General features: G+C 38.7%; 3 protein-coding genes across 3 annotated transcripts; all 3 read left to right on the top strand.

Moving 5' to 3' along the window:
* The first annotated feature begins 3,466 nt into the window (after window positions 1-3,466).
* Window positions 3,467-8,680, top strand: LOC143877748 (putative serine/threonine-protein kinase PBL21). The gene is made up of 7 exons (XM_077379967.1): window positions 3,467-4,204; window positions 4,431-4,641; window positions 5,147-5,398; window positions 5,487-5,641; window positions 5,876-5,955; window positions 6,051-6,198; window positions 8,212-8,680. Exons 1-7 carry the CDS (start codon window positions 3,884-3,886, stop codon window positions 8,551-8,553), a joined length of 1,509 nt encoding a protein of 502 aa, XP_077236082.1. The 5' UTR covers window positions 3,467-3,883; the 3' UTR covers window positions 8,554-8,680.
* Window positions 8,681-16,014: 7,334 nt separating this feature from the next.
* Window positions 16,015-16,691, top strand: LOC143876739 (uncharacterized). The gene has a single exon (XM_077378435.1). The coding sequence runs from the start codon at window positions 16,089-16,091 to the stop codon at window positions 16,494-16,496; it is 408 nt and encodes a 135-aa protein (XP_077234550.1). The 5' UTR covers window positions 16,015-16,088; the 3' UTR covers window positions 16,497-16,691.
* A 207-nt stretch (window positions 16,692-16,898) lies between these two features.
* Window positions 16,899-17,533, top strand: LOC143876398 (protein kinase STUNTED-like). The gene is made up of 2 exons (XM_077378100.1): window positions 16,899-16,907; window positions 17,189-17,533. Exons 1-2 carry the CDS (start codon window positions 16,899-16,901, stop codon window positions 17,531-17,533), a joined length of 354 nt encoding a protein of 117 aa, XP_077234215.1.
* Window positions 17,534-20,792: the final 3,259 nt, after the last annotated feature.

Genomic DNA, 20,792 nt, shown 5'->3' with positions numbered 1-20,792 from the left:
ATTTAGGTCCAAAGCTAATCATTGGACTCAAAATTGAGTTCCAGATGGATCAAATCCTTGCCATGTGTACGGTGGCGAGGTGTTACGAACCCGGATCGGTTCGTAACATGATTGATCTTCCTTGAGGGAAGATCGACCTCTTGACCCACTTCGAGAGAACGGTTGTCCTCCTTTGCGCGCAAGACACAACTACCTCATTTGCGCGCAAGACACAACTAAAATAAATTTCTACGTTGCTTTATTATCATGATAATGGCTGCTCTCACAGAACGAGAGCCCAACTATTATAATGCTTGAAAATAGGAGAATAGATAACACTAGTAACTAACCTAGAGATATAGACTAATGAAACTAAGCCACCTAAACACAAACCCAACTGGACTTTAACGTGCCAAAGAAACACATCAGCATACGTTTTTTTTTAACAGAAAATATAAGAGGGAGATATGGTAAAGCTAACTACAACTACTCATATCTCCCATATCTCGCTCCAAGTGGGACCCAACTCAAAGCACGTAACACGAGGACTTTTATCCTTTTCAGACAAGCTGTAATGGTAAAAACGTAACAGAAGCCCTGGATGTGTGGAATTGTCTTTCATATTTGGGTGTTCTGGCGTCAGCATTTTCATTGCATGAGAAAGCCCAAATATGGTATCGATTTCTTCTTTGAGCTAAAAGAAAAATCTCTAACGCAAGGTCACTGGTTAGAGAAATGGTTCTCTTTCAGTTTGCGATAGTTGAAAGGATCGTGGGAAAAGAGAAAAATTAAAAGGTTACTTAGTTTAGAAAGATACCACAAGCTTTTAATTTCAGCAGTCATTTAAAACGTGTAAAACAAGGTGAGTTCGCTCAATTATCAAAACATGGGTTGTGTAGCCTATTTTAAAATCATTAAAAAATCAATGAATTCCACGTCTTTATGGCTTAGGGGATGACGACGGCTAGACGAGAAAGTTTAAGATTATGAAAAAAGATTGTGACTGCTACACTGATTATTGGACTCAAATTTAAATGTAATTTTGAGTCCAATAATAGACTTGGCATTTAAAATCGTTTGTCATAATCTTAAACGAACAGGGATTAGGTAGAAAGGTGTTAATAAGGTCCCATTCCAAGAAAAAAAAGTGTTAATAAGGTTGTTTGTTCCTGTTGCTTAAGTGGGTGTTTTCTTTCATTCCTATGTGGTAGCAAAATAGCAAATCATTTTGTTAATAATAGTCATTTTTCATTATTACGTTCTCTATTTTTCTTTTTATAAAGATGCCAAATCCATTAAAAAGAAAATTACGTTCTCTAATTGTCTTAACCTTACGTTCTCTAATTGTCTTAACCTAAAGTATCTTTCCCCCCCTCTCTCTCTCTCTTTCTATAAGCGAAAATGACATAGGATATCTTCCTTGATAGATACCCAATGTCGGATGACACGCAAGACCCTACAAGATATGACCAAGGTTTTAAATTTTGGTTTCGATACCGGTTTTGGATCCCACCAAAAACGAAATTTCGACCGAAATCTGGCGAAACAAGAAAAATAGTATTTTATTTGATATAAAATTTCGGCAAAATATTAAAATAATTAAAAAAAAACATGTTTTTTGGGTGAAATTTCGGGGGGAAAAGAAATTTCAACCGAAATTCGAAATTCCAAAATTTCGGCCGAAATAAAATACCTTTTCAGGTAATCGCGATTTCGGTGTTGGTCTCCATCGAAATCCGACAACCATATAACCAAGAAAATTTAAAACCATGGATATGACAACCATAACCAAGAAAATTGATCTCCCATTTCCAACATCTTATCGATCAGTTAAAAAATGGGTGATAATTAAAGTGCACACCAACTCAAATTGAAATGGAAATTTTCACAGAAAAAGAATGCTTCGGGGAGAGAGGTATGGAAGGAAATTGGTATTATTGCCAATCAGAGAAGTCAGAAGTGCTAAGTAGAGGGCTGTCAATATGAAAACAAGGGAGTGCGAATATCAGCTCCCTCTTTAAGTAAGTCCACTCCAGGAATTTCTCTTTGGGCACACAACTCATCCTAAGAAGAACATGTAAAATTATCAATGAGAATTTGAATTTTATCGGTTGTATGCTCTGTTTAGGGCCTTCTTGTCTCCTCTCTCACATTGGGGATTCCTCCTCTGTGTTGTTATGGTATTTGAATTTTTCCTTTGTTAATAAAGGTAGATACCCAAACTACCCAGAAAACAAAAATGAGAACCTCATTAATCTCGAAATGAATGAAGTTTTAAGGCTGAAACCCATGTGGGATGGCATTAAGTAATGGCTGATACACCAATAATTCACGAGACATATCATGTGCACAGTCAAAACGAGAGAGAGAGAGAGAGAGAGAGAGAGAGAGAGAGAGGAGTGGGTCCACTTAATGGCATGAGCCCACATGGTGCATGTTACCTTCCCCACACGCAAAACATAAAACAAAAGGTTACTAGATTACTATTTTCATTTGGTGATCATAAGAAAGTCATCCCTTGAAATAGATTCTAATTAGCCTGAGAATATTAAGACCTTCCTTTTCTCATTCAAGCCTGATGCGTAACTCTTGGGATGGATCTTTTCTTTTTCTTTTTCTTTTAATTTCTTCTTCATGCAACATATTCATTCATATATTTTCAAGAAAACTTGAGATGGATCTCTCTCCAATCGTCACGCACACGTGGCTAACACGATTGATCATTCTAGCTTGGTGCCTGATTGGTGGCCTATAACTGATCCATGAAAGAAAAAAAAAAAAGGTCAAGGGTCCATGTTTGATGGATTAAAAAAAGCCCATTCATCTGAGGGTCAGAGTTTGACCAATTTGTTGTGGATTTTGGACCATGACTAACCTATGATGGATGGTCAAGATCGTACCATGTATGTGGGGATGGATCAGGCCATCTCACTGCAGCGTGCCCTGGGTAAAACCTCATTTCTTGTTAGGGCTTTGGTTCGGTGGTTCATCCGTCACAATATTTAGATGGTCCCCACTAGCTCTCCTTGGTGAAAAAAATAGGTCACATGTCACACCCATGCCTAGTCGGCTGCCCATGACATTGGTGCATTGACATCATTTCAAAGGTGGGTCCTATCATTTCCAGTCGTTGCTACTTTGGATTGTTCTCTCATTTTCATTAGACACCCAGTTTGGTGTTGCATAGCTTTAGCAATTTATAACAAGACTCCCAATTCAGGTGGCCCCGACTCACCAATGGACGAAACAAAGATATCCACTTGACAATACTAGTGTGCGCTCATCATCTCATAATCGTGACCTATCATTATAAGGGGCCCAAAGAGACCACCTCAATTGGTAATCCAGTAGACTATACCCCATTTTCTCCTTTTAAACAATAATTGGGTAATCCAGATTCTAGACCCGAAGATTATTGCCAAAAGCATAAAATGGACAGGTAGAATCAAAGAAAGAATAAAGAAAAGGAAATAGGATGAATACATGAACATTGAAGGGATGAAGAATTGAAGTGGTTGGCAATGTAAGGCGTAGGAGGGTCACCCAACTTGGTCCTTTTCTAGCCTTTGCCCCTACTCTTTACTTTTGCTTATATAAAAATGATAGAGAAACAAGCCCCTTTTCCTCCTCTCTCTCTCTCTCTCTATGCAAATTCTCCCGTGCCGTTCTCTCTGTCCTCTTTACCCCGGCAACTGGAATCTTCTCTCCTCTTTTAAATAAATTTCTCATTCTCATTCCGAACAGTGGAAAGATTTAAAAGCCCACCTCCACTTCTCTTTATCGAAGTCCCCCCCTTCAAGTAAAGCACTTAGTTTGCAGGTTTCCCTTTTTCTTCCTTCAATATATTCCTCCTCTTTTTTCTTTTTTTACCTTCTGGGTTTTTAAGTTCTGAGGTCTTCCTCAAATGGGTTGCTTCCGGATCACTGGCATTGACTGTAATGATGGCGAAAAAAGCAAAATTAATGGAAGAAAAGAAGTGGGTGATTCTTTAATTGATGAACAAGTGAGGGGGAGACAGTTGAGCGGAAAGATGAGATGGGGTCTGAGTTTGATGATTTTTTCGGGAGGCCGACGGAGAAGCGAAAAACGAATTAAGGATGGGGATGCATCGGAGAGGTTGTTAGAGGAGTCCGATGCAGAACCCAGAGGGGAAGTTTCATTGGTCCCAGAGACCCTCGATCCACAATCAATACACTCATCCTTCCGTTTCAGCTTCGGTTCGCAGGTCGAATAGTATTTTTTTTTAGATTTTGTTAAGGTGCATTGGAAACTTAATTTAGCAATCATTCTACGCATGTTTTGAGACTTTTACACATGTTTTGACAAAAAAAATTAAGTTTCCAGTGCATCTTAACTAGTGCCCTAGCAAAACCTAATTTTTTTAACCTGGAATTTATCTAAGACCCAGGGCGGCACGTTAAATCTTATTAATGAGAAAATGGTAATTACAGGTCGAGCTCGAGTCGTTGAGCTTGAATTCATCGGCGGCTACTGTACTTCTAGTGAATCTGGACAAGGGAGAAGGAGCTTCAGAGTCACGATCTCGAGAGCTTCAAATAAGAAGGATTGAATCATTGGAGAAGAGCATTTCTTTAGTCTCTGGGGAGTTGGTTAGGTTCAGTTATGCTGAGATCCGCTCCGCTACTAGGGACTTCTCCCGAGGTATAGTCACACCTTTCTTCATTATTATTATTTTTTGATTGGCAGTTTTGAAGTCTGAATTTCAATATTAGATATTTTAGCATCCGTCTAATTTTGAATTTTAATCGAAACAGTTGTCTTTTCAAATTATTGCCTTGGCACGATATAATATATTCCATTGGGTAGTTCCAGCAATTCCAATGGCTTCATAACTCAGCACATATTCATTGATTGTTGAGCTACTACATCCACGACAAATATTGGATGATTTGGGAATCTACTGTTTCCCCCCTTTCTCCTTTTCTCCTAGTTATTGTCTCTAGGGTTAGTTCAAAGAATTTGAATTGCTTGTGACCCTTCTTTCCCTTTTTCTTTTAGATATAGTCTCTAAGGATCTAATATCATTTTTTTATATTGATACTGGTAGGAGTCCTGCCTAACTCCAACTTACCTATAAAAAAATAAAATAAAATCTGCAGTTCCAACTTGCTGTTTATATGTCAATTGCAATTTGTATTTGGAGCAGGTAGGGTATTAGGAAGAGGTGCCCTCAGCTGCGTCTTTAGAGGGAGACTTCGGTTCGGTCGAGTTGTCGCGATTAAGCGATTGGACAACGAAGATAAGGAATCAACCAAAGCTTTTTGCAGGGAATTGATGATTGCGAGCTCTCTCAGTGATCGAAACATCGTTCCCCTTGTGGGATTTTGCATGGATCAAGAGGGATTGTTCTTGGTCTACAAGTATGTGTCTGGAGGGAGCTTAGAGCACCTTCTTCATGGTACTTTTCCTCCACTCTGTAATTCAATTATACAAAATTAAGCTAATTTGAAGCGCCCATTGATCTTAATTTCCTATATTTGATGTAGATAAGAAGAAATCACTTTCATGGTCTGTTCGATATAAGGTCGCGGTTGGAGTTGCTCAAGCAATAGCATATCTACACAATGGAACGGAGAAATGCGTCGTTCACAGAGATATTAAACCTTCAAACATACTCCTCTCTTCGAAGAAAACACCGAAAGTGAGTAAGGGTTCTAGATTTCTTTTAAAATCAATTTACTTTTGGCGAGATGTAATTAATTTATAAGAATTAGGCAAAGGCTTGATTCCACTCTAAGGGGTCATGGGTAGGTCAAAGGGTAGTTTAAGAGTTGCCGGTTTAATTTAATGAAATTACTGATATCAATACACTATCGTTTTTGGGTATGCAGTGAAAATGTTTCTTATCATAATTTGGGTGTTTTGTAAATTTCAGCTATGTGATTTTGGTTTGGCTACATGGACATCTGGACCTTCAGTCCCTTTCCTTTGCAAAACTGTGAAAGGGACATTTGGGTAAACTCTCAAAACCCCTCAAAAGAACAGAATTGCTTAATTATTTATTTGGGTTAAACAGAGATGTGATTTTTTTTTTAAATATTAATTTTCAGTTATTTGGCTCCTGAATATTTTCAACATGGGAAAGTGTCGGATAAAACAGATGTGTATGCTTTTGGCGTGGTATTGTTAGAGCTAATAACCGGCCGGAAGCCGATCGAGACAAAAAGAACGCGGACAGAGGAGAACTTGATCTTGTGGGTAGGTATTCTTTACTCATAGTTTTACCATCATATTAAAATTATAGAAGGTGATATATGGACTCCCTGTTTTGATATTGCACTCCTCTCTTTATTTTATAATTTTCTTATTCGTTGGAACAATTCCCAAGATTCACCAGTTCTCCGATCCTTGTATATTGGCAAATATATCGGATCCTTAAAACCGTGGCTATGACCCAAAAATCATATCAATCATGCGATCCTGAAAATAGACAAGAAAAAACTACTTTCAACAACAAAAAATGTACATGAATGGATGTTATTTATGTTTGGCAGCACATATGCGTTCACACTATATCTGTACATGAAATACTCTCTAATCTCTGATAGCGAAAAATAGTTCAGTATGGAAATGGGTATGTTGGAGTATAAATGATTGAATAACACCAACTCTAACAACCTAACCTTTTGGAGTGATTGGTTGTTTCATATGGTGTAGATAATGGTAGGCCACCAGAGAACTTATTCAGGTGAACTCCCTTCCCATTGGTGTCAAAAGTGAGATCCACCAGTGTGTTTATCTCTATAAGGAGAATTTCGGAATTTTCTGGATAAATTTAGAAAAGAAAAACTTTCCAAAATTTCATGCATTTACACTGTTTGATTACAAATGGAAAAACGTAATTTGAACCACCCTAAGTTACATTTTTACTTTTAGGGCCTTCCAATTTTTAATGATATCTCTAAATGCTATCAATTTCTTCTAAATTTTGGCATCAAACAAACAAAAGATTTTCCTCGAGAAATATTTTTCCTGCAATCCAAACAGGACTAAGGGAATTGATATTTCCATCCTCTTTCTCCCATTTTCAACGCTTTTGTTTGTCTTCTCTTTGGAAATAACAATTTTTTTTAGGAAAAGACAAACAGGAGTAGTTCAAATGAGGTCATTTTAAGAAAATACAGACAAAAGGAGGTGATGGAAATGCTGGAAAAAGGGGGTGGAGATTTTGTTTCCCTCTCTAAAATCTGAAAGTCAGTAAGGATTCAACTGAAAGATTTTAAAATTTAAATAAAAGACATAGCAAGTGGGTCCCAATATCAGCTCCCCATGCTTGTATTATTATTATTATTATTAGGTGTGCATATTTAATTATCAATGTGGTCCTCCTCTCCCAAGTCACACTTCTTCCAAGAGAAGGATAACTTTTAGATAAATGCATATGTTAAATGTCTGGTTTTTGTCATTAAATTGCATTTAGTTTTCATTCATTGCCATTTAAAAAGTGTCATGTATTCTTGAATGAGGTGTGTTTTTGTATCATTTTCTTACTTCGAGAAAGACAAGGACATTACTTCTTTCCTTGCTTGTTACGTTGTTGTGGGGGGACAAATATCTTGAAAGGTTGCTATTTCCAGGGAAGATAGTCTCAATTCTCTAGAAGGAGATGCTAAACCCATCACAAATTCTGCACATAATTACCCTCTAATTTTGATTAGCGACCCTACATAAGTCTTTGGGAAAAATAATTTATTAATGTTTAATGAAAAAAGTAGTACAATTAGTGAGTGTTATCTTCCTAGCAGCTTCAATCTTTTTCTTTTTGGGGGTATTATTGTAAATGGGAAATGATATATAGGTAGTCCATGTAGAGCATAGCCTATTGCACTGGACCTTATTGTAAAATTAGAGAAAGGTTGTTTAATAATTATCTGATAATAACCTGCTTTAGAAAATACTAAGTCGCGGAAATGGGAAGGATTATTGCACTGGACCTGTTTAAAAAATAAGCTTGTTGTTTGGAATGAGGGTCTTTTCAATTAGAGGACTGCTAGCAAAATGGGTGACAGCATCCTCCAAACTAGAATTTATTTTGAATTTTCTTGTTAACATAGGGTGAATTTGTTGCTTCATACTGTGTTTCTGGGATAGGGTCGGTGTTTAGCATACTTGAATGTAGTATCTTTCTTTTTATTTAATAAACCCGCAGCTTACCTACCAAAAAAAAAAAACATGTTGCCTCATAATATAACTATACTCCAAATTCCGCAGGCAAAGCCGCTCTTACAAAGAGAAGGAAGCATAGAGGAGTTGCTTGACCCTCGCCTTAAGCGTGGTTCCTACAGTTCGAGCCAAGCGGCACGAATGGTTCGAGCTGCAGCTGCTTGTCTCAATAACGAAGAATCAGGGAGGCCGAGCATCAATAAGATCATCGCAATATTGCGAGGGGACGAGCGTTGTACTAAAAATAGGTCAATTTTAGAGAATGGGTGTGTTGGTTGCTATCCTCAGTGGCATGATGTACAGTCAGCGAAGAGCGACCTGAAGAGTCACTTGGCTCTAGCGATGATGGGGGTTATGGAACTCGAGGAAGACGACATCTATAGTCGTTAAACACACAATAATTTGCTTTTTTTCTCTCTTGAAAAATTTATTGTGTTGCCTAAGAGAAGAAAGGTAGTGAGATGCATAAAAGATTGTACAGTAAAGAAGGCTACTGAGTGATCTCTTTGTTAGAAAATTGATGTGCAAATATGTAATTTAGGATTGGAGAATACCTTATAACAAATTAACCTCACAACTTGAAGACAAAGATCAATAATACTATTTTCTGCAATAATAATCTGTAAAGAATTAGAGAAATCGTTAGATCACTTATCGAGTTGAGGCACGAAGAATCTTCGCTGTCCTTAAGGCAAATCTCGCCCCCACTATGACGAATCAACGGTGCAGATGGCCGTCTCGGCGTATGCCTCCAGAATACAACAACTCTCGCTCCAGGGGTGTGCACTCACGCAGCCCGGATGCCTAAGAACTCGCTTATATTTGCCAAAAGCCTTGAGCAGAAAACCAGAGAAGAGAAAAAGCAGAAGAAGAATCCGTCAAGGATATCTTTCTGTTTTCTCTAAAACCGATTTTATAGAAAGGTAATCGACACATTAGTGTGAAACGTCGCACTCTTTTAGTACGTGAGAGACGTTTTTTCAAACGGTAACTAAACCACGATTAAGGAATCTCAAACGGTAAAAAAGAGTTAAAACAAAATAAATAAATTCTTGACCGTTAAAAGGAAAAAAATAAATAATAGAAAAAGAAAAGCCTTATGTCCACGCGCGCGGCCGGGCGGCGCGCATGTGGTAAGATCAAAAGCCCACCGGACCCAAGTGGGCGATCCGTGCGCGTAGGATCCCCATGACCTCTTGCTCATTCACAAGGCTAAGAGAGTGAAAGTATATATATGGTCACTCTCATCCTCTCACACTTCCCATCTAGGACTAAAGTTTTCTCATGACTTTAGTCTTTTTGGAGGGAAGCCCAAGTAATTTAAATGAGAAGCCCAAAAGCATACATATAATGACTAAAAACACCCAATTGTAAGTTTGAATTACAAAAAGACTTTTTTTTCACATAAAAGGTCAACACTCTTGGGATTATTGTGGTGATATGACTCTTTTTCCTCGTTTTTGAAGAAGGAAAGTAATAAGATACAGATTTCGGGGGTTTATGTGAACGTTTTTCACATTATATGCATTCTAGCACACAACATTGGACAAAAAAAAAAACAAGCTTTGTGATGAAATCACACTTACAGCTATGAGACATTAGATTGGACTTGGCCCACTTGTGATCCAACAGATGGATCTTTCCACAGGCCACCTAGGTGAGGGCAAAACCTAATAGTTTAATCTGTTTTTGGTGTGTGTCCTTGAGAAATCACGTGAGTGTGAAAATTGCAACAAATTAGAACAAGAACAAAAATCTGATAGAGTAAAATCGATCTAATTACATACAAAACAACGATAATAATAACAAGGAAGCCATAATGCTTTGGATCTCACGACAAGGAATTTTGCTACCTTAAGACCGTTATAGTTACGGCCGCCGTTCACAAGAGCTTCGGTTGCCAGCTTCTCTGTCATCAAGCCACCGAGGAACCTTTATGAAATACTTAGGAGGATTGCACCAATATATTAGAGAATAGTACGAATCTCCACCCCAATACACCATCGAGCATGCCAGAATCAAAGTCATGGCGATCGATTTTTTTTCTAGCTGGGCGGATTCTTTCACCTTCTTCATGAGAATTTTCTAAAGGATTCATTAGCCGACCCCAACTAGTTTGGGACAAAGGCTTAGTTGAGTTGAGTTGATACATTCTAGCACAAAATCATGGGATCAACCAAGAAAAATAAGGTTTTGTAATGAAAACACAATTTCGGCTATTAGACATAAGATTGGGTTTGGGTTTGGCCCACTTGTGATCCAACGGATGGATCTCAGCCTAGGCTACTTAGGTCAGGGCAAAACCTAAGAGCTTAATCCAGCAATCGACCTTCATCCTTACTTAATTGATGTTTCCTTTTTAGTTAATTTCAGAAATTTCCATCAAGTATAACTTCATGTAGTTAAAAATTTTGCATATTTTAATTAGACTTTAGCACGTCTAGTGGAATTTAGTTAGACCTCTCGTGAGTCGTGACTATGCTAGATTAATTTTGAATTCTCGATCTAGGTAAATTTAAGAAGGAAACCTCTCGGTAAATCGTGCAGGTTTATTTTAAGCCCTTTGTTTTGTACCCCATGTTGTTAGACATTTGAACCGACTTTATAAAATGTTGAACGTAGTGAATTGTTTTGGCTGTCTGTCACTCTGTCTTTAAAAGCAAAGTCTATGGTCAACGTAGCTTTACTAAGGACATTAACCAGGAGACTTCTTCCTCCCCGTGGTTTGTGCCAATAAAACGGTTTGCTTTTCAAGTCAAATACATGGAAAGAAAACAACAGGCCAATGTCGACACTCAACACAGCAAAAGCCAAAAGCCAACATATATAAATACAAAGCCAACACACTTCCTGAAACCAAGATCTTTTTCTCCTCCTTCAAACTCTTCTTATCAAATCTCGACTTTTGAGTGTTTAAATTTGTTCTCTAATTAGATAGATAGAAAGGAAAGGATGAGTGTGGAAGTGTTGGATGGTACCACTATTCGCGAATTTGTGGAAGATGAGCTAGCCTTCAATGGCTCAGTTTGTGACCTCTTTGCTTGTCTTGACACAGACAAAGATGGTCTCCTCTCATATGTAGAGATGATGAAGGAGCTAAGGAGTCTAAGAGTTCTGGAGACCCACTTTGGTGTGGACGTGGTGGACTCAAATCCAAGTCTCGTCTATGATTCCCTGTTCCTCCAATTCGATCACGACTGCAATGGTGTGGTGGACATGGAAGAGTTCAGGGCAGAGACTAAGCAGATGATGCTTGCAATGGCAAATGGATTGGGCTTCTTGCCTGTTCAGATGGTTTTGGAGGAGGGTAGTTTTCTCAAGAAAGCAGTTGAAAGGGAATTGTCTAAGGTCAATGCATAAGTAAATTCAAACTACTTCTACTACTATAGTATGTACTTATTCATGTATCTTGTTTTGTGATGTCTATTGGGAAATAAAAGAGTGCATGAAATAAAATGTGTAGCAAAGCTTGGAATGTATGAAAGGGCATGTTCTTTAACCTTCCAAAGGGAGACAAAAATAAAAAATTACATTCGGCCATCCCAACCAGCTCCTTGATTTTTTACTTAAATTTAAGTCCGTCCTACACATATTTATCTTCTATAAAATTCAGAACGAATTATAAATCTTAATATTTGTATAAAATCTTAATAACTACATTTTCAAAGTTTACCCTGACTACTTTGCTATTTGATTTAATAAATAGGCAAAGAAAAATTAAAGAAGACAAGTTTTAAGGCCTCGTTCGTTCCAGATTTTGACATGCCGACTGTGAGTCCAAAACCGATTATTGGATGCAAAATAAACGTTTAATTTTAAGCCCAATATTCTGTGAACTTAAGCTTCTAGAAATTTTAGATAGACACAAACCCTTATCTAATAACTTTTAGCCATATCCACTCCGAATTCGATCCGTTTACACCCCTAGATAGGGCCGGTGTTTAGCATACTTGAATGTAATATCTTTCTTTTTATTTAATAAACCTGCAGCTTACCTACCAAAAAAAACATGTTGCCTCCTAATATAACTATACTCCAAATTAATTCCGCAGGCAAAGCCGCTCTTACAAAGAGAAGGAAGCATAGACGAGTTGCTTGACCCTTGCCTTAAGCGTGGTTCCTACAGTTCGAGCCAAGCGGCACGAATGGTTCGAGCTGCAGCTGCTTGTCTCAATAACGAAGAATCAGGGAGGCCGAGCATCAATAAGATCATCGCAATATTGCGAGGGGACGAGCGTTGTACTAAAAATAGGTCAATTTTATTAGAGAATGGGTGTGTTGGTTGCTATCCTCAGTTGCATGATGTACAGTCAGCGAAGAGCGACATGAAGAGTCACTTGGCTCTAGCGATGATGGGGGTTATGGAACTCGAGGAAGACGACATCTATAGTCGTTAAACACACGATAATTTGCTTTTTTTCTCTCTTGAAAAATTTATTGTGTTGCCTAAGAGAAGAAAGGTAGTGAGATGCATAAAAGATTGTACAGTAAAGAAGGCTACTGGGTGATCTCTTGGGATTACTGTGGTGATATGACTCTCTTTCCTCGTTTTTGAAGAAGGAAAGTAATAAGATACAGATTTCGGGGGTTTATGTGAACGTTTTTCACATTATATGCATTCTAGCACATAACATTGGGGGAAAAAAAACAAGCTTTTGTGATGAAATCACACTTACAGCTATGAGACATTAGATTGGACTTGGCCCACTTGCGATCCAACTGATGGATCTTTGCTTAGGCCACCTAGGTGAGGGTAAAACCTAATAGTTTAATCTATTTTTGGTGTGTGTCCTTGAGAAATCACGTCAGTGTGAAAATTGCAACAAATTAGAACAAGAACAAAAATCTGATAGGGTAAAATCGATCTAATTACATCCAAAACAACGATAACCATAACAAGGAAGCCATAATGCTTTGGATCTCACGACAAGGAATTTTGCTACCTTAGGACCGTTATAGTTACGGCTGCCGTTCACAGGAGCTTCGGTCGCCTGCTTCTCTGTCATCAAGCCACCAAGGAACCTTTATGAAATACCAAGAAGGATTGCACCAATATATTAGAGAATAGTACGAATCTCCACCCCATTGACACCATCGAGCAGGCCAGAATCAAAGTCATGGCGATCGATTTTTTTCATATTTCATACATTCTAGCTGGGAAGATTCTTTCACCTTCTTCATCAGAATTTTCCAAAGGATTCATTAGCCGACCCCAACTAGTTTGGGACAAAGGCTTAGTTGAGTTGAGTTGATACATTCTAGCACAAAATCATGGGTGATCTGTTAAATTTTGGAGAGAAGATTTCACTAATCTTGAATATCTTGGATTAAATTACAAAGACAATTGATGGTGCTTATAAAGAGCACTTACATGATAGACATAGAAATAAATCAAGACAACTATGGAAAGAGATAAATATAAAATTCCGACCTACTAAGATTGGCCTAATTGCTAATTTAATTAAGCTACCTAATCTAGCTAGCTTTCCCATTCAACCTCCTCCCCTAATCCCATTCAACCCACTTGCCTAATCTACACGAAGATAATCCAACGGTCTGATCTGACAAATCTTAACACGCCCCTTCAAACGTATATTGATTGAAAATCAATAAACGTTTGCTTACAATAAAATTTTCCAAATTGATTACAATAAAATGTCTCCAACACACTTAGCGGTGCAATGCACACCAAGCTGATGAAGAAGGTCTTGATTGATGCTTCTTTTCAAATGTACACCAAAGCCGGTTGCCGAAAGGAAGCCACAATGGACTAGATGAGACTCAAGGCCCCTATGGACGAGTCTACATGAAATGGGTCACTATGGACCGTACCAATGCCAAAATTGGCGAAATTCCTCTATGGGCAAGAAACCCGCTCAAGCACGCACTCCAAGAGTCCGAGAATACACCTCAATGGACTGAAGCACCTCAACTGATTAGAGTAGCTACTATTTCAGGCACGTACCCCAAGGGTCCGAGCCATATACCTCAATGGACTAAAGCACCTCAATTGAAATAGTTTGCAAAAAGAAAGATTTGAAAGAAAAAAAACATGGAGACAAACGACAACTAATGGCTTAAGGACGACAATTATTGGCAAACATAAAAGGTCAGAGGAACCCAAAGGAAAAAAAAACAACAAAGGAGGCAAGATAGATAAAAGAAGGGATTTATGGATCAAAAGAAGATGATGCAAATCCAAGGGGTGCTGATATTAATGTTGGCATGTATTTGTTTTTAAAGAACAGAAGCAAGAGGTGTGGTGATATAAAAGTTGGATATAGGCACTCTTTTGCAAACCCAAGAGAAGGAAACAAGAGTACATCTACACAAGACAAAGGCAACATGGTGGCTGTTGAATAATATTACTTAGCTTGCTTTCCTTGTATCTTCAAGGTCTCCAACCCATCAATTTTTCATTGATTAGAGAGCTTCATCCGTGTCTTGTCCCATCCAAAATAAAATATCACAACCTTCCTCATCAAAGAAGAAACCAATATCACCCCCTTTGCAAAAAAAAATGGGAAGATAGGAAACAACACATGTTTTTTTTTTTTTTTTTTTTGGCTGGGCAACGTCCTCGCATCAGTGGAAGGCTAGCATGCTCGGCGTAGGTGCACAGTAAAAAGTAACAGCCACAAGCCCACAACACCGATGGAGTGGGAGGAGGATGGGGACAAGCAAGAAAGAGGTAGTAAGAAAAAGCCATATGAAGAAGGCAGAGAGATAGGGTTTAGAATTGCAGCGGTAGCGGTCCAGCAGACGGCCGGGCTAGCCGTCCGCTGGAGAGAGCGGTGCTTCTAAGGTTGCGGTCAGCACAGGAACGGTCGCTCTGATACCATGTTAAATTTTGGAGAGAAGATTTCACTAATCTTGAATATCTTGGATTAAATTACAAAGACAATTGATGGTACTTATAAAGAGCACTTACATGATAGATATAGAAATAAATCAAGACAACTATGGAAAGAGATAAATATAAAATTCCTACCTACTAAGATTGGCCTAATTGGTAATTTAATTAATCTACCACATCTAGCTAGCTTTCCCATTCAACCCACTTGCCTAATCCCAATCAACCCACTTGACTAATCTACACCAAGATAATCCAACGGTCTGATCTGACAAATCTTAACATGATCAACCAAGAAAAATAAGGTTTTGTAATGAAAACACAGTTTCAGCTATTAGACATAAGATTGGGTTTGGGTTTGGGTTTGGCCCACTTGTGATCCAACGGATGGAACTCAGCCTAGGCTACTTAGGTCAGGGCAACACCTAAGAGCTTAATCCAGCAATCGACCTTCATCCTTACTTAATTGATGTTTCCTTTTTAGTTAATTTCAGAAATTTCCATCAAGTATAACTTCATGTAGTTAAAATTTTGCATATTTTAATTAGACTTTAACACTTCTAGTGGAATTTAGTTAGACCTCTCGTGAGTCGTGACTATGCTAGATTAATTTTGAATTCTCGATCTAGGTAAATTTAAGAAGGAAACCTCTCGGTAAATCGTGCAGGTTTATTTTGAGCCCTTTGTTTTGTACCCCATGTTGTTAGACATTTGAACCGACTTTATAAAATGTTGAACGTAGTGAATTGTTTTGGCTGTCTGTCACTCTGTCTTTGAAAGCAAAGTCTATGGTCAACGTAGCTTTACGAAGGACATTAACCAGGAGACTTCTTCCTCCCCGTGGTTTGTGCCAATAAAACGGTTTGCTTTTCAAGTCAAATACATGGAAAGAAAACAACAGGCCAATGTCGACACTCAACACAGCAAAAGCCAAAAGCCAACATATATAAATACAAAGCCAACACACTTCCTGAAACCAAGATCTTCTTCTCCTCCTTCAAACTCTTCTTATCAAATCTCGACTTTTGAGTGTTTAAATTTGTTCTCTAATTAGATAGATAGAAAGGAAAGGATGAGTGTGGAAGTGTTGGATGGTACCACTATTCGCGAATTTGTGGAAGATGAGCTAGCCTTCAATGGCTCAGTTGGTGACCTCTTTGCTTGTCTTGACACAGACAAAGATGGTCTCCTCTCATATGTCGAGATGATGAAGGAGCTAAGGAGTCTAAGAGTTCTGGAGACCCACTTTGGTGTGGACGTGGTGGACTCAAATCCAAGTCTCGTCTATGATTCCCTGTTCCTCCAATTCGATCACGACTGCAATGGTGTGGTGGACATGGAAGAGTTCAGGGCAGAGACTAAGCAGATGATGCTTGCAATGGCAAATGGATTGGGCTTCTTGCCTGTTCAGATGGTTTTGGAGGAGGGTAGTTTTCTCAAGAAAGCAGTTGAAAGGGAATTGTCTAAGGTCAATGCATAAGTAAATTCAAACTACTTCTACTACTATAGTATGTACTTATTCATGTATCTTGTTTTGTGATGTCTATTGGGAAATAAAAGAGTGCATGAAATAAAATGTGTAGCAAAGCTTGGAATGTATGAAAGGGCATGTTCTTTAACCTTCCAAAGGGAGACAAAAATAAAAAATTACATTCGGCCATCCCAACCAGCTCCTTGATTTTTTACTTAAATTTAAGTCCGTCCTACACATATTTATCTTCTATAAAATTCAGAACGAATTATAAATCTTAATATTTGTATAAAATCTTAATAACTACATTTTCAAAGTTTACCCTGACTACTTTGCTATTTGATTTAATAAATAGGCAAAGAAAAATTAAAGAAGACAAGTTTTAAGGCCTCGTTCGTTCCAGATTTTGACATGCCGACTGTGAGTCCAAAACCGATTATTGGATGCAAAATAAACGTTTAATTTTAAGCCCAATATTCTGTGAACTTAAGCTTCTAGAAATTTTAGATAGACACAAACCCTTATCTAATAACTTTTAGCCATATCCGCTCCGAATTCGATCCGTTTACACCCCTAGATAGGGCCGGTGTTTAGCATACTTGAATGTAATATCTTTCTTTTTATTTAATAAACCTGCAGCTTACCTACCAAAAAAAACATGTTGCCTCCAAATATAACTATACTCCAAATTAATTCCGCAGGCAAAGCCGCTCTTACAAAGAGAAGGAAGCATAGACGAGTTGCTTGACCCTTGCCTTAAGCGTGGTTCCTACAGTTCGAGCCAAGCGGCACGAATGGTTCGAGCTGCAGCTGCTTGTCTCAATAACGAAGAATCAGGGAGGCCGAGCATCAATAAGATCATCGCAATATTGCGAGGGGACGAGCGTTGTACTAAAAATAGGTCAATTTTATTAGAGAATGGGTGTGTTGGTTGCTATCCTCAGTTGCATGATGTACAGTCAGCGAAGAGCGACATGAAGAGTCACTTGGCTCTAGCGATGATGGGGGTTATGGAACTCGAGGAAGACGACATCTATAGTCGTTAAACACACGATAATTTGCTTTTTCTCTCTCTTGAAAAATTTATTGTGTTGCCTAAGAGAAGAAAGGTAGTGAGATGCATAAAAGATTGTACAGTAAAGAAGGCTACTGGGTGATCTCTTGGGATTACTGTGGTGATATGACTCTCTTTCCTCGTTTTTGAAGAAGGAAAGTAATAAGATACAGATTTCGGGGGTTTATGTGAACGTTTTTCACATTATATGCATTCTAGCACATAACATTGGGGAAAAAAAAACAAGCTTTTGTGATGAAATCACACTTACAGCTATGAGACATTAGATTGGACTTAGCCCACTTGCGATCCAACTGATGGATCTTTGCTTAGGCCACCTAGGTGAGGGTAAAACCTAATAGTTTAATCTATTTTTGGTGTGTGTCCTTGAGAAATCACGTCAGTGTGAAAATTGCAACAAATTAGAACAAGAACAAAAATCTGATAGGGTAAAATCGATCTAATTACATCCAAAACAACGATAACCATAACAAGGAAGCCATAATGCTTTGGATCTCACGACAAGGAATTTTGCTACCTTAGGACCGTTATAGTTACGGCTGCCGTTCACAGGAGCTTCGGTCGCCTGCTTCTCTGTCATCAAGCCACCAAGGAACCTTTATGAAATACCAAGAAGGATTGCACCAATATATTAGAGAATAGTACGAATCTCCACCCCATTGACACCATCGAGCAGGCCAGAATCAAAGTCATGGCGATCGATTTTTTTCATATTTCATACATTCTAGCCGGGAAGATTCTTTCACCTTCTTCATCAGAATTTTCCAAAGGATTCATTAGCCGACCCCAACTAGTTTGGGACAAAGGCTTAGTTGAGTTGAGTTGATACATTCTAGCACAAAATCATGGGTGATCTGTTAAATTTTGGAGAGAAGATTTCACTAATCTTGAATATCTTGGATTAAATTACAAAGACAATTGATGGTGCTTATAAATAGGGCTGCAACTCGGGTCGGGCGGGTCGGGTTTTGGAGAACCCAACCCTACCCGAGAAATATCTCGGGTCGGGTCGGGTCGGGTTTTTTTTCGGAAAACCCACGATTCTCAAACCCGGCCCTACCCATGATAAATCTCGGGTCGGTTCGGGTCGGGTCGGGTTTTTTCACGTTGACGCAAATTTTTAAGGAAAATTCTTGTTTGGCAAGGCAACTCAACTCATAGAAGCAGAAATTACACTCACATTACACTTGAATCAAACAATGATGTAATTACACTCACATCACACTTGAATCAAACAATGCTGTAATCAAACAATGTTGAATCAAACACTTGAATCAACTCAACTCATAGAAGCAGAAATTACACTCACATACAGTAACAGTGGGTGCGTGGGTTTTCACTTTTAACTTTGGGATAATTACATTTACACCCCCTCTAGTTTCTGACACATCCACTTCCACTCCTATAGTTTAAAACGTGACAAATACACCCCTGTAGTTTCAATTTGTTTAAGGTTTGCCCCCTCAGCTGAAGGTTCGTCCATAGATTGAAGGGTTAGGATGATCAGATGGAGCTGATTTTTTGGGCACACCATATCTATGTCAGGACCCATCAAATGAACGCTTTGGATCATCCAAATAATGTGGGCCCCTACCTGAATCCAAACACTACCAAAAAATCATCCAAATAATGTGGGCCCACATTGTTTGGATGATCCAAAGCGTTCATTTGATGGGTCCTGACATAGTTAGGGTGTGCCCAAAAAATCAGCTCCATCGGATCATCCTAACCCTTCAATCTATGGACGAACCTTCAGCTAAGGGGGCCTACCTTAAACAAATTGAAACTACAGGGGTGTATTTGTCACGTTTTAAACTATAGGGGTGGAAGTGGATGTGTCAGAAACTAGAGGGGGTGTAAATGTAATTATCCCTTTAACTTTTAACTAACAATAGAAAAAAATATACATACTATAACTTATGTAACTCGGGTCGGGTCGGGTCGGGCCCCTTCAAACCCGGCTCGACCCGAGATTCATGCGGGCTTTTGAATGCTGAACCCGGCTCGACCCAAAACCCATGAAACCTGAACCCGACCCAGGCTATTTTCGGGTCGGGTCGATGCGGGTCTGGTTTTACCCGGCTCGAGTTGCAGCCCTACTTATAAAGAGCACTTACATGATAGACATAGAAATAAATCAAGACAACTATGGAAAGAGATAAATATAAAATTCCGACCTACTAAGATTGGCCTAATTGCTAATTTAATTAAGCTACCTAATCTAGCTAGCTTTCCAATTCAACCCCCTCGCCTAATCCCATTCAACCCACTTGCCTAATCTACACGAAGATAATCCAACGGTCTGATCTGACAAATCTTAACACGCCCCTTCAAACGTATATTGATTGAAAATCAATAAACGTTTGCTTACAATAAAATTTTCCAAATTGATTACAATAAAATGTCTCCAACACACTTAGCGGTGCAATGCACACCAAGCTGATGAAGAAGGTCTTGATTGATGCTTCTTTTCAAATGTACACCAAAGCCGGTTGCCGAAAGGAAACCACAATGGACTAGATGAGACTCAAGGCCCCTATGGACGAGTCTACATGAAATGGGTCACTATGGACCGTACCAATGCCAAAATTGGTGAAATTCCTCTATGGGCAAGAAACCCGCTCAAGCACGCATTCCAAGGGTCCGAGAATACACCTCAATGGACTGAAGCACCTCAACTGAGTAGAGTAGCTACTATTTCAGGCACGTACCCCAAGGGTCCGAGGCATATACCTTAATGGACTAAAGCACCTCAATTGAAATAGTTTGCAAAAAGAAAGATTTGAAAGAAAAAAAACATGGAGACAAACGACAACTAATGGCTTAAGGACGACAATTATTGGCAAACATAAAAGGTCAGAGGAACCCAAAGGGAAAAAAAACAACAAAGGGGGCAAGATAGATAAAAGAAGGGATTTATGGATCAAAAGAAGATGATGCAAATTCAAGGGGTGCTGATATTAATGTTGGCATGTATTTGTTTTTAAAGAACAGAAGCAAGAGGTGTGGTGATATAAAAGTTGGATATAGGCACTCTTTTGCAAACCCAAGAGAAGGAAACGAGAGTACATCTACACAAGACAAAGGCAACATGGTGGCTGTTGAATAATATTACTTAGCTTGCTTTCCTTGTATCTTCAAGGTTTCCAACCCATCAATTTTTCATTGATTAGAGAGCTTCATCAGTGTCTTGTCCCATCCAAAATAAAATATCACAACCTTCCTCATCA

Source organism: Tasmannia lanceolata, unplaced genomic scaffold, assembly GCF_043159265.1.
Source record: "Tasmannia lanceolata isolate RefF3 unplaced genomic scaffold, GAP_Taslan_0.1 ptg000005l, whole genome shotgun sequence".
Taxonomy (NCBI): Eukaryota; Viridiplantae; Streptophyta; class Magnoliopsida; order Canellales; family Winteraceae; genus Tasmannia; species Tasmannia lanceolata.
The sequence above is the reverse complement of the archived record's forward strand: the minus strand, read 5'-3'. Positions and strand labels throughout refer to the sequence as shown.